The sequence below is a fragment of the Heptranchias perlo genome, chromosome 14 (assembly GCF_035084215.1).
Source record: "Heptranchias perlo isolate sHepPer1 chromosome 14, sHepPer1.hap1, whole genome shotgun sequence".
NCBI lineage: Eukaryota > Metazoa > Chordata > Chondrichthyes > Hexanchiformes > Hexanchidae > Heptranchias > Heptranchias perlo.
In genome coordinates, this window is record NC_090338.1 from 57,310,596 (window position 1) to 57,325,274 (window position 14,679).

The 14,679-nt window shown below is 41.4% G+C and overlaps 1 protein-coding gene across 2 annotated transcripts in view; it reads right to left on the bottom strand.

Moving 5' to 3' along the window:
- fam193b (family with sequence similarity 193 member B) overlaps positions 1-14,679 on the bottom strand; it is a 64,929-nt gene that overhangs the window by 32,085 nt on the left and 18,165 nt on the right. For both annotated transcript variants that reach the window (XM_067996457.1, XM_067996456.1), the window contains exon 2: positions 14,414-14,644. In XM_067996457.1, coding sequence (XP_067852558.1) covers positions 14,414-14,644 — 231 coding nt within the window. The remainder of the gene's footprint in view (positions 1-14,413; positions 14,645-14,679) is intronic.

The window sequence follows — 14,679 nt, forward strand, 5'->3', positions numbered from 1 at the left end:
AGCCTGCACTGTAGTCAGAGAGCCAAGATATCATTTAAATATCACCACACTCAAAGAACAGAGCAAATTCTTGTCCAACACTGTGATTCTTAAATGGCAACTCTCTTGACTCCTGTTGCTGATTTAAAATCAGAGACAGTAAAGCAGGATAGACACAAGGATAGAATCTACCCATCTATTTATATATATAATACACACACACACACACACACACACACACACACACACACACAGAGGAATGAAATAAATAACCAGATCATCTTTTTTAGGTGTTGGCCAGGACACTGGAAGAATGCCTCTGCTCATCTTTGAATAATGCCATGGGATCTTTTACATCCACCTGAGGGGGCGGACAGGGCCTTGGTTTAATGTCTCATCAGAAAGACGGCACCTCCGATAGTGCAGCACTCCCTCAGTACTGCACGGAAGTGCCAGCCTAGGTTATCTGCTCATGTCTCTAGAGTGGGGCTTGAACCCACAAGCTTCTGACTCGAGATGACAGCAAAGGCTGACATCTATACGGGATATTTACAACCAGTATTTAAGTCAGATGAAGTAATTAAAACAGGAAGTCTATTTTAATAAATTTTATCTGCAAATTGAACATTACTGGAAATGAGGCCTGACTATAGAAAATCGGCCAGGCCTTGGGCCAATTCAATCAAGCAAGGGGGAGGCTTGAACTGCTCACCTCCCACCCAATGGAATCGGTCACCTAAAAATTGCCCCCTATTGGCTTCCTGAAGTGTGAATATTCAAATCAGTACTGATGAGATGTGATTTTGCCCTTATTTTCTCCACTATGGCTGGAATCTAAGAATTTAAAAGGCTTGTTTAGTTAACCTGTTACCTTGTATTCATGTTCACAAGAGTATTGAACTGGGGAAGTTAGCAAAAATAAACCTGTTAAATTTCTAAATTGTTACACAAATTGCTTTACAGGTGGAGAAATATAGTTTGACAGGTAAGATAGTAGCAAAGCTTAGTTGTTCATCTTGAGGTCAATAACATCGCTCCTAAAATAACATTTAACCTTCACAGTTATCTCTTTCCAATCAAACAAAATAAGCTGAATATTTGACTACAGTTCCGTAACATTTAACGTCTTAAGGGAATTATTGTGCAGATAGTTAAGATGAAAATGTAATGAATAAATATTTTCTATGGTTTAATATCCCACCAAACAAGTACTTACAGTAATGTCAATCCCTGGGCGGGGGAGGGGGCGGAGCGGGGAAAAGGGCGGAGCGGGGGAAGGAAAGAAGAGGATGAGGAGCGGGGAGAAAAGAAGAGAAAGAGAAAGAGAAAGGAGAAAGAGAAGGGCGGTTGAAGAAGTGGGGGAGGGACTCGGCAGAAAAGGAAATAATCCTCACTGTTCCAAGTTCTCTTCGAAATATTGAGTTAAAGAAAGCCACCAAATCCCCCCCATTGATAAAACAGGTGACCTGACGAAGGAGGAAGCCTCCGAAAGCTTGTGATTTTCAAATAAAATTGTTGGACTATAACTTGGTGTTGTAAGATTGTTTACATTTGTCAACCCCAGTCCATCACCGGCATCTCCACATCATCAGATAATGAAGCAGTCCGTGCCCGCATGCAGCAAGACCTGGACGACATCCAGGCTTGGGCTCATAAGTGGCAAGTAACATCGCGCCAGTCAAGTGCCAGGTAATGACCATCTCCAACAAGACAGAGTCTAACCACCTCCCCTTGACAGTCAATGGCATTACCATTGCCGAATCCCCCACCATCCACATCCTGGGAGTCACCATTGACCAGAAACTTAACTGGACCAGCCACATAAATACTGTGGCTACAAGAGCAGGTCAGAGGCTGGGTATTCTGCGGCGAGTGACTCACCTCCTGACTCCCCAAAGCCTTTCCACCATCAACAAGGCACAAGTCAGGAGTGTGATGGAATACTCTCCACTTGCCTGGATGAGTGCAGCTCCAACAACACTCAAGAAGCTCAACACCATTCAGGACAAAGCAGCCCGCCTGTTTGGCACCCCATCCACCACCCTGAACATTCACTCACTTCACCACCGGCGCACTGTGGCTGCAGCGTGCACCATCCACAGGATGCACTGCAGCAACTCGCCAAGGCTTCTTCGACAGCATCTCCCAAACCCACGACCTCCACCACCTAGAAGGACAAGGGCAGCAGGCACATGGGAACACCACCACCTGCACATTCCCCTCTAAGTCACACACCATCCCGTTCCTTCATCGTCGCTGGGTCAAAATCCTGGAACTCCCTACCTGACAGCACTGTGGGAGAACCTTCACCACACGGACTGCAGCGGTTCAAGAAGGCGGCTCACCACCACCTTAAGGGCAATTAGGGATGGGCAATAAATGCTGGCCTTGGCAGCGACACCCACATCCCATGAACGAATTTTAAAAAAACATCCAGGCACAGGAGTTTATAACCATTAACAGTCACAGATTATGGGTATTACAACAAATATTTCTGCATGACTTAGAAAAATATGCAAACAATTTTAGAATGAATAACATTACGTGCACCATGTGTGACTTTTGTAAGACAACTACAGATCTGTATTGTTCATGCATTGCATTTAAGGCTCATTTATTTGAAAAACAGATTCTGTAGAAACTAAGCAATGGAAGAGCACGTGATCTAGCAATAGTCTACTATCTACTTTTGTCAGTTAACTGCGAAGTAGTTAAATAGATCCAGAGTCACATGATAAAAATCTTGGCAGCAATACTCAAACAGGAGTTACTTCAAAAAGCAGATATCCTGCAGAACCTGACGAGAGTTGCCCAATTAGCAGCCATTGTTCTAGCACAGTGTTTCCAATAAACAACACAGGGGAAAATAGACTGGTGATAACTATCAACAAACCACTGCACGAGGGATTACCTGGAGATTGAGGAGTCCAAAATCCCATTACTGTAGAATATAAATGTAAGAGTTCTTACTTCTCGTCAATCAACACAGTAGGAAATAGTTTGTTTTAACCTCATTCTGAAAGACCCACCAATACTTCAACTTACAACATACTAAATGGAAAGGGCAACAGTGTAACCATATGAAATTCCACAATTACCATGGGTATGAATTTAGGGTAAAAGCCAAGAACCACAATATACTCATGACAAATAAGACATGGAGATTCCGCCACTAAAGCAAGAACCTGATGAACTTGCAGCAGAAACAAAGGCAGACATCAGCTTATATGAAGAAAGCTTGATATGTGCAATCTGAGGGCACAGGCCATGACATTTACCTGCCTTATTCAGTAGTTAGGTTTTCAGCCTTGAGTGGTCCAGTATCACGGACCCAAACTTTCCTATATTCCAAAACAGAAAGTCTGACCAGTGAAGAACGCATCTCCAGAAAGTCAAATTCAAAACTAGTAAGGCTTGATTAAGAAAAACTCTACCCTCATTTTAACCCCATGATTCGACAGTACTCTTTCATCGTCAAGGTATTAGAGGACAAAATTTTGCACTTTGTGCCTCCAAAAGTACATATTTGACTATTAGTATTGTCTGTCCATAAAAGAACTAACTTTTTGCAAAATTGACCAATGGAAGATTGGAATTGCAAGAATATGTGACAATTGCTGATGTCCTGGTCATGTTGATGGTTTTCAGTTGCCCCATGACAATCTAGCACAAAGCAAAACATGCAGACCATAAAGAACAGAATTGGTGGTGAATCAAGTAGGTGATTTATAAAACCGTATTCCAGGATGAATTTGTCTCAGATCCTTAACTAAAGCAGGGAGGAGGGCCTATAGAGGGCAGTACACCAGAATTGACAGTGCCAATGCAAGTTCTATATATTCTGGAATTTTCTTCAATTGCCACTTGATACAAAAAAACCTCAGGAAACTAGATAGGGTATAGGTGAAGATGGATTAGATTCTACGTGGTCTATTAAGGAATGGATTTGAAGGACTAAATTGCCGTTTGTCATTCCACGCTTCAAATTTTAAGATGAATGCACTAACTTTACCTAGTGTATTAGCAAGTTCAGCTAAGAAGTCTCATATCAGAGTCAAAAAAGGTGGCGTAACAATGAAAAAAGGTTGAGTGATGATTTGAAAAGGGAAGGAACAAGGAATGAGAGTCAAAGGAGTCGGAGGCAGAAGCACTGCAGTGACTATTTCATTTTCAGTAGAAAAATGTCCATAAGCTCCTCACATTTAGAATGATAAGTGTGATGAAGGGAGAAGAAGGCAGATGAGTATGTAGTGGAGAATAGGAGTTCAAAGTTGTTTTTAATCTCCAAAATTATTTTGGAGTAGATTAATTTACCCAGAGCAAAGCATTGACAGTAAATCTTGGTGTTTGAGTCAAACCGGATGTAAATTACCAGGCTGGTCACATACCAGGTATCCTTAACTTTACAGCCCATGTTATGAGAACATAGAGGTAGCTGTTGTACTACCGTTGTGAGAGGCGATGACAGACCATCCAATATATAATGGGACTGAGGTCATTAAAGATTGAGTCATGACAATTATGGAAGAGATCAAAATAGACGTCAATATCAGTACAGGTGGCATGTGAAAGGGAGGGTTGAAGTTTGAAATCACAGTAGGGGGCAAGCTGAGAGGGGTATCCACGCCCTCCCCCCACCCCACCCCCACCGGACTCCAAGTGCAGAAATAAAAGTGGAGATGGGGGCATATGTAACAGAGATAAGTGGTCCAAGATAACTTGTGTTGTGAGGTCAAAATGGTGCCGTTGCATGTGGGTGGGCGAAGTCGTCATGGAGGATGTGATTAAGGGAGCAAGAAAGTTGGTGGAGGTAAGGCAGATTGAATTAAGATGGAGGTTGAAGTCACCGAGGATAAGTTGTCACATGGTACAGAGACGGAGGGTGGACAGGAGGTACAACATTTCAGTAAAACAAGCACGTGGAAAGGATGAAGTGTTCATTAAGACAGACTGGTGAATGGGCAGATGAAATTTAATACAGAGAAGCGTAAAGTGATACATTTTGGAAGCAAGAATTAAGAGATACAATACAAACTAAATGGTACAATTTTAAAGGAGGTGCAGGAACAGAGAGACCTGGGGTGCACATGCACAAATCTTTGAAGGTGGCAGGACAAGTTGATACGGCTTTTAAAAAAGCATGTAGGATCCTTAGCTTCATAAACAGAGGCATACAGTACTGAAGCAAGGAAGTTATGCTAAACCTTTATAAATCACTGATTAGGCCTCAGCTAGAGCATTGTGTCGAATTCTGGGCACCTCATTTTAGGAAGGATGTCATGGTCTTAGAGGGGGTGCAAAACAGATTTAACTAGAATGGTACCAGGGATGAGGGACTTCGGTTATGTGGAGAGACTGGAGAAGCTGGGGTTGTTCTCCTTAGACTAGAGAAGGTTACGGGGAGATTTAATAGAGGTGTTCAAGATTTTGGAGGGGTTTTGATAGAGTACATAAGGAGAAACTGTTTCCACTGGCAGGCGGGTTGGTAACCAGAGGACACAGATTTAAGGTAATTGGCAAAAGAACCAGAGGGGAAATAAGGAGATTTTTTTTTAACGCAGTGAGTTGTTATGATCTAGAATGCACTGCCTGAAATGGTGATGGAAACAGATTCAATAGGGAATTGAATAAATACTAGAAACTGAAAAATTTGCAGGGCTATGGGGAAAGAGCAGAGGAGTGAGACTAAATGGATAAATCTTTCAAAAAGCTGGCCCTGGCACGATGGGCCAAATGGCCTCCTTCTGTGCTGAATGATTCTATGAAAAAGAAAAATAGGATAGACCAAGGTGGGATTGGGAGATGATAGCTATGCTATTGCCTCTGTAGTTTGGGTGATGAATATGGTATAACAAGAAATGTGGGAGATTGCAGCCTCATTGAGGCAGAAAGAACTGTCAGTAAGCCAGGTCTCCGTTAAGTCCTCGGATGTCGATATGCTCCTCTGCAACAAGTTTGTGGACGACTTGGGGCTGATAAGCGAGAGAACAGATATTTTGAAGGGCAACATGAAAGTGGGGTCAACTGCAGTTTGTCTGAGGAGACAGAAAAGATGATGGGGGTGGTGGGGGGGGGGGGGGGGGGGGGAGAAACAGCTGCAGGGGGTGCTGCAGAGAGAGGAGCAGAGTAGAAAATGAGGGTGGACAATCAGTGGTCGAAAAGCAGATTGAGGATCAGCAATCCAAAGCTAATGGGTCAGTGGTCTGGAGCTGCATGTTGGTTAGAAGTCAGCGATGTCAGGAAATCAAGTTCATTAATGAAAGAAATACCTATGCCGTTGGTCTAGATGTACCCCCTTCCCTTTTCCAGCTTTGGCATCTGTATCTGTTTGCTATTTGTTTTTTTACTTCTTTCTTTGTGTATTAAGCACCAGTAAATATGACCTCATCACTTGTACTTTCAACTGCACCATAACACTGTCCTCATTAACTCCAGGATACCGAAATCTCATATTTTGTGATTTCTGGCTGCCTCTTACTTGTCTAAACAAGTCAATTGTAATTGCCAGCTATTTGTTGCTTTTTCGTTACATTTCATTGAAATAGTTCTGCAATTTCCTTTATGTTAGCTTTTAGGCAATCCCCTACCAACAAAGCCAATACTCCTTACAACATAATAGGTCTAGCTCTGCCAAACAGCCATACACTTTTAACTTCATATCTTGCTCATTTCCTTATTTGTTGGATTGAGAGTCGGCACCAGTTGAGCTATGAGGTATAACACCCAGAATGCAACATTACAGCTGCCCACTTATGCATTATCAATAACCAGATTGACCAGTCTTTGGTTTTATTTATTTTGTGGTCATTTCCCAGCATCATTTTTTGCCTTAATGAAATATTCTATTTCGGACAGCCAGTGTTAACATCAAGCATTTCCACATCAGGTATCCATATAATTAGGTGCAGAGTAAGGCTTGTTTTACTCTATCCGAAGTTCAACTGCACCACTGTGACAATGTCTGTTTCTGACACCTACCATCCTGTGGGTCATGTAAGATTGCCACTTTAGTGAAAATTAGGGCAGTTTTAAGCATTGGGTCAGACCCAGATTAAAGCCAGTCAACCTTTTACATTGGGCCCTTGCAGCCAGCACACGAGGGAGTTGCTGGATTTAAGCCCAAATGTGAAGCACCAATACCTGCTTCTAATCTATATATTTTCACTGAGTGCTGAGTAGGTTTGGCCAAATTCTCTACCAATTTAGAGTGTGTTTCAATTGTGCTCATTTGTTTAATGCTTAGGAGTAGCTTTTTTGAAGGCCGTTAATTTAAAAAACTGGTACAGCACCCTCTGCATACTGGAAAATCCAGAACATTAGCCACACATCAGCACAGGTTTTCATAACCCATAAACTACAAATTAGTCGCATGAAGTTTTCAGCTGGCATAAAATTTGCAGCTATGACTATGACAGTGGTGCAACTGACATACCAAATTTTCTGTTAGGTCCTTTCCTTCTGCACCTAAGCTATAAAAAGGAACACCTGCGAGGTGCCATAATTTTTCTGCCCACGCTGTGCTTCATATGTTTCTTTCCCAACCGTGCATTTGCCATTTCAGTCCAGGCAAAGGGTAAGACACTAGTATTTTTTTGTTTTGGCTCCTTCCAGAAACATTCCAAAACCCATAAGGCAAAGTTTATGGTTGAATGGAAAAAGCTAAAGGAAATAGTCACCGCTGGTAGTAAAGAAGCATTTCTCTCAGTTGGTGAAATGGCTCAATAAAGAACACCACTGGGGTTTCAAATAATGATTCAAAACCATTCATTTAGGATTTCCAGGCATGTAATAATGCACCACTCTTAAGAAGTGACTGCACATGCAACACAGCAGATGGCAGAAGAAAAACAACAAGTTGACAGTTTAAGTTTTTTTTTTATATAGTGCACGAAGGGAAAGTTCAGGCTTAATCTACTTAAAAGGGAGAAACATAGAAAATAGGAACAAGAGTAGGCCATTCGGCCCTTTGGGTCTGCTCCGCCATTCAAAATGATCATGGCTGATCGCCTAACTCAGTACCCTGTTCCCGCTTCTTCCCCATATCCCTTGATCCCTTTAGCATTAAGAAATATATCTATCTCCTTCTTGAATACATCTAATGACTTGGCTTCCACTGCCTTCTGTGGTAGAGAATTCCACAGGTTCACCCCACCCTGAGTGAAGAAATTTCTCCTCATCTCGGTTCTAAATGGCATACCCTGTATCCTGAGACTGTGACCCCTGGTTCTGGACTCCCCAGCCATTAGGAACATCCTCCCTGCATCTAGTCTGTCTAGTCCTGTTAGAATGTTATATGTTTCGATGAGGTCACCTCTCATTCTTCTAAACTCTAGTGAATATAGGCCTAGTCGACCCAATCTCTCCTCATAAATCAGTCCAGCCATTCCAGGAATCAGTCTGGTAAACCTTTGTTGCACTCCCTCCAAGGCAAGGACATCCTTCCCCAGATAGGGAGACCAAAACTGTACACAGTACTCCAGGTGTGGTCTCACCAAGGCCTTGTGTAACTGCAGTAAGACATCCCTGCTCCTGTACTCAAATCCACTTGCAATGAAGGCCAACATACCATTCGCCTTCCTAACTGCTTGCTGCACCTGAATGCTCGCTTTCAGCCACTGGTGTACAAGGACACCCAGATGTCGTTGCACCTCCCCTTTTCCCAAGCTATCACCATTCAGATAATAATCTGCCTTTCTGTTTTTACAACCAAAGTGGATAACCTCACATTTATCCACGTTATACTGCATCTGCCATTTTCTTGCCCACTCACTCAACTTGTCTAAATCACATTGGAACCTCTTTGCATCCTCCTCACAGCTCACATTCCACCCCAGCTTTGTGTTGTCTGCAAACTTGGAAATGTTACATCTAGTTCCCTCATTCAAATCATTGATATATATTGTGAATAGCTGGGGCCCAAGCACTTATCCCTGTGGTACCCCACTAGTCACTGCCTGACACCCGGAAAAAGACCCGTTTATTCCTACTCTCTGTTTCCCGTCTATCAACCAATTCTCAATCCATGCCAGTATATTCCCCCCAATCCCATCTGCTTTAATTTTGCACACTAACCTCTTGTGTGGGACCTTATCAAAGGCTTTCTGAAAATCAAATACACCACATCCACTGGTTCTCCCCTATCTATTCTACTAGTTACATCCTCAAAAAACTCCAGTAGATTTTTTAAGCATGATTTTCCTTTCATAAACCCATGCTGACTTTGTCCAATCCCGTTATTGCCGTTCAAGTGTTCTGTTATCACATCCTTTATAATACTCGAGCATTTTTCCCACTACTGATGTTAGGCTAACTGGTCTGTAATTCCCTGTATTTTCTCTCCCTCCTTTTTTAAATAGTGGGGTTACATTTGCCACCCTCCAATCTGTAGGAACTGTTCCAGAGTCGAAAGAATTTTGGAAGATGATCACCAATGCATCCACTATTTCCAGGGCCACTTCCTTTAGCAGTCTGGGATGTAGATTATCAGGCCCTGTGGATTTGTCAGCCTTTAGCCTCCTTAATTTCCCTAGCACTGTTTTTTTTTACTAATACTGGTTTCCTTCAGTTCCTCCCTCTCACTGGACCCTTGCTTCCCTAACATTTCTGGCAGGCTATTTGTGTCCTCCTTTGTGAAGACAGAACCAAAGTATGTGTTTAATTGTTCTGCCATTTCTTTGTTCCCCATTATAATTTCCCCCATTTCTGACTGTAAGGGACCTACATTTGTCTTCACTAATCTTTTTCTCTTGACATATTTATAGAAGCTTTTAAAGTCAGTTTTTATGTTCCCTGCTAGTTTACTCTCATACTCTATATTCCCCCCTTAATCAATCTCTTTGCCCTCCTTTGCTGAGTTCTGAACTGCTTCCAATCCTCAGGCTTGCCACTTTTTCTGGCAATTTTATATGCCTCCTCTTTGGATCTAATACTATCCCTAATTTCTTTTGTAAGCCACGGTTGAGCCACCTTTCCTGTTTTATTTTTGCGCCAGACAGGAATGAATAATTGTTGTAATTCCTGCACATGTTCTTTAAATATTAGCCATTGCCTATCTACCGTCATCCCTTTTAGTAAAGTTTCCCAATCTATCATAGCCAACTCGCACCTCATACTTTCATAATTTCCTTTGTTTAGATTCAGGACCCTAGTTTCGGATTCAACTACTTCACTCTCCATCTTAATGAGGAATTCTATCATGTTATGGTCGCTCTTCCCTAAGGGACCCCGCACAACAAGATTGTTAATTAATCCTTTCTCACTGCACAATACCCAGTCTAGGATTGCCTGTTCTCTCGTTGGTTCCTCAACATATTGGTCTAGAAAACCATGACGTACACACTCCAGGAATTCCTCCCCCACAGTATTATTGCTAATTTGGTTTGACCAATCTATATGTAGATTAAAGTCACCCATGATTATAGTTGTACCCTTTTTGCATCCATCTCTAATTTCCTGTTTAATGCCCTCCCCTACATCTCCACTACTGTTTGGGGGCCTATAGACAACCTCCAACAACGTTTTCTGCCCCTTGGTGTTTCTTAGCTCCACCCATAGAGATTCCACCATGATTTTCCGAGCCAATATCCTTCCTCACTATTGCATTGATTTCCTCCTTTACTAACAACACTACCCCACCTCCTTTCCCTTTTTACCTGTCCTTCTTAAATAATGAATACCCCTGGATGTTCAGTTCCCATCCTTGGTCACCCTGCAGCCATGTCTCCGTAATCGCAACTATATCATTACCGTTAATATCTATCTGCGCTGTTAATTCATCTACCTTATTGCGAATGCTCCGCTCATTAAGACACAATGCCTTTAGACTTGTCTTTTTAAGATTACTAGTCATCTTAGTTTATTTAGAAAGCAGCCCTTTAGTTTTTTTGAGATGGGTTGACTACCTTATCTACCTTATATGTTGAATTGAACGAGTGAAGAAAGAAAACAGGATCTTAATCAATGTTTTAATATGTGACTTCTTGGATAATTTTCTATCATTTTAGCAATTTTATTCAAGATGTCAGCTGTGACTCATTGGTAGCATTGTTGCATGAGACAGAAAGTCGTGCGTTCAAGCCCTATTCTAGGACCTGAGCACATAATCTGGCCTAACAGTTTAGTGCAATACTGAGGGAGTGCTGCACGGTCGGAGGTGCCATCATTCAGATGAGATGTTAAACAGAGGTCTCGACTATTCTCTCAAATGGAATTAAATGTCCTGGCCAACATTTATTCCTCAACCAAAACCACTGAACAGTTTAATTGGTATATATTTTATCTCACTGCTGTTTGTGGGACCTTGCAGTGCGCAAATTGGCTATCATGTTTCCCGATATTGCATCAGTGACCACATTTCAAACAAAAAGTAATTTATTGGCTGTGAAGCACTTTGCGACATTCTGAGGTTGTGATAGATGTTATATAAATGCAAGTTCTTTCTTTCCAAGTTTAATGCTATATCGTAGCAACAATTGACATGCAAGCACCACAGTTTCTTGTGAGCTTCAATTAACTGCTGTGCAAGAGAATCTCCTAAATTCACACCAGAGTGTTTAGTGACAACTCTTGTCAGCCAATGAGTTGGAGGCTGGGCGGGACTTATGACAGGACTCACAGTAAACAGTCTATTTTACAGTAAACAAAGTCTATTTACTCAGCAAACAGAGCCTATTTAAATAGCGACTACAGAAAACAGTTTAGAGTCTATTTAAAAAGAGTCTCTACGAACTACAGCAAACAGAACTCATGACCAAAACTGCAGCGACGTCTCCGAATAAAAGCAGGGTAATTTCTCCAGCAAAATGCAGTGAGTGGAGGATAGTTACATACAAATTATGTGCGTAAAATCAATGCCAGTCACTTACAGCAGGCATGATTGGGGAATTCCCCAGTCAATCATCTCCATTCTGGCCGGGAATTGTGGTGTCACTATATGCAGCCAATTCACAGCGTTAACTAAGACAATAGACTGCAGCACACAAAAGAAGATACTTCTCATGCAAGACAGCAGATGGCAGAAGAAAACCAACAAGTTGACAGGTCTTTATAAACATCATACAGAATATAAAACTTTTTTTTTAAAGTTCCGGTGAAGGGTATATACCAAAATATTAACACTCCCTTTAAACTGACTGATCTGCTTTGTATTACCAGCATTTTCTGTATATGTTAATATTAAAAAGGTTTGTTTCATCAACAAGCACTGCAAGATTATCGTAAAGATATTCAGAATTCAGAATGGAAAGTAAGCCTATTAATAGTGGTTATTACTAAACGATTGGCAGCCTTCACTGGACAACGGCAAGCAAAAAGAGTAAAACGGTAGACAGGGTAAGATGGGAAATAGAGATTGATAACATGGGGAACAAAAAATACTTTTGCAATGAGCCCTGATTTCGACACAGTGAAGATGTAGGGAGGGAACCATGTATAGGACAGTGTCACTGCAGCTTAGAAACGCCAAGAAACAAAATTTCAAAGCACTGACCACAGTAGTGTTGATAGGGGAAGGGAGAGAAAGAGAAGATGGAGGGGGAAGAGAAAGTCAGAGGAAGCTACAAGAGTGGTATTCAAGTCTTGGACAAACTTAGACTGCAGAGTTAAGAGTTATTGAGGGGAAAAGCATTTGGCATAAAAGAGAGAGCCAAGTTTATGAGGTCATTTTAGCAACAGAAGAGTTACATTTCAAGTCAGATTAGATGGCGAGACCAAGAATATGGATAGATAAAGGAGGACTAAGGATGGAGACCAAGAAAAGAGGTGGCAGCTGTTGATTTCACTTACAAGAGACATAAAGAAACCATATCTTTGTTAGAACTGGGAAAACATATAACTTTATTGCCCCAAATGGTATGGAGGAGATCTACTGTTTTAGTCATGGGGCGCAACACCAATGTAAGTTGTAAGCACAAGAGGGAGTACAATCTGTAAGACACTGACAAATGTGGAGTAGAATCAGAAGTATGAACAGGGATGGATGGTGAGTGGAGCTAGTAACTAATAATAGAGTAGAAAAAGTACAGAGCCCCATAGAACTCTTGTATTAATGGGGGAGGGGCTAAATGATGCACCATCAACTGCACCACAGATAGAACTATTTGGGCAGGAAACTGGATACCAATAAACACAGTTTTGTGGGAAGCTATACAATAACTAGTTTAAAACTGCATGAAGCCACACTCTGACAAAGGTTTTGCAGATGTCAAGGCAATGACAGATGATTCAGCAAAGTAGTCAGGAGCAACGTTTCCAAGGTGCACAACAATGGCACAAGGTCATCAGTGAAATAGCCATGCCATTCTGGCAACCATGGATTAGGCCACAACTTCCAAGGTGATGAATAATTTGAGAGGTAACAGCAGCTGTAAGAAATGGAAATGTCACTCTGGTGCACTACTGTGTTCTGCCCTGATGGAGGGAGGGAGGTGTAAAGTGCATTAAGGGCACAGGAGAGGGAGCTTTACAGTGCTTACATCTCATGGTGTACTTGACCTGGGAGTGCTTGAGGCTGACACTGGAAAAAATAGAAACATATTTTATTCCCTTATTATGATCTCAAATTTCACCATAAAATAAAATTTTAAAACATATTCATTCTGCAGAAGCAATAAGTAATGAGATTTCATTTTGAACTTCACTACACCAATTCATATACAACAGTCTGCCCTTCAGAGTACTTGACAAGTTTGGAACTCCCACACACCCCTTCTCCTCCCCTTTCCCCAAAGCAGCACATAACGGTATTTCCTAGTCGAAAGCAATTTATAAATTCTTTGAGTGCTTTAGAAAGGCTAATTTCGAGCCAAGTGATAAATAGCAAAATCATTTACATTGGCACTCTCCATCAAAAGATAGTGAAGGAAACTACAGAAAAATGATTTGCATAATCCAATTACATTGAGCTTTGCACATTGTTTTAATTACAGTTCACTGCAAATGTCTGTACACAAAGTTTTAAAAAATATACAATGCCAAATTGCTGCCACCTCAACAAAGACAATTACTTTGGGTTAGAGTGGTGCAAGGAACATTGACTCACTTTACCATCCATTACTGCTGTGAAAAGATAGTAACATTCCCTATCACAGCAGAAGTTAGGCATCACTGTATTCAACATATTAGCACCCTGTAACCTCATGCAAGTTCTGTGGCATGCACACAAGCTAACAAGCACGGCAACATTTAAGATGACAACAACTACAGACATGACAAATACTAACATTTCACTGACTTTGCCAGCTAATCCTACAATTGAATGACCCAGAGGAAGAGAAATTCAAGACATTCACAGGTATATTCCAGAATTCAAGCAAGAAAAATTAAATTCTAATTGCAACAATATTAAATAGAACATAAACCTCTCCCTTTACTTCCTGTATAAAACTACAAATATTTTTAGGTTGACACAGACAGCAATAAGAAAGTTAATTTTTACCATTAGAGTCTGTTCTAGGATGGACCGTTGCTCCTCTTCCTCAACTCTTCTTTGACAGGTCTGACATATCCAGAGTGGCATGTGCTCCAGCAGGCCATGTGTCAATGTGGGCACTGAATGTACCAACTTCTTTAGATCCACAATCCCATTCTGTTGAGTTCCCCAGTCTTTACGTTCATGATGGCACAACAAACAACAGTCCTTTGCCGGCTGGTGGACAGTAAAGGATGGCTGAAATTAAATAACCAGATGTAATCAGAGAGTTT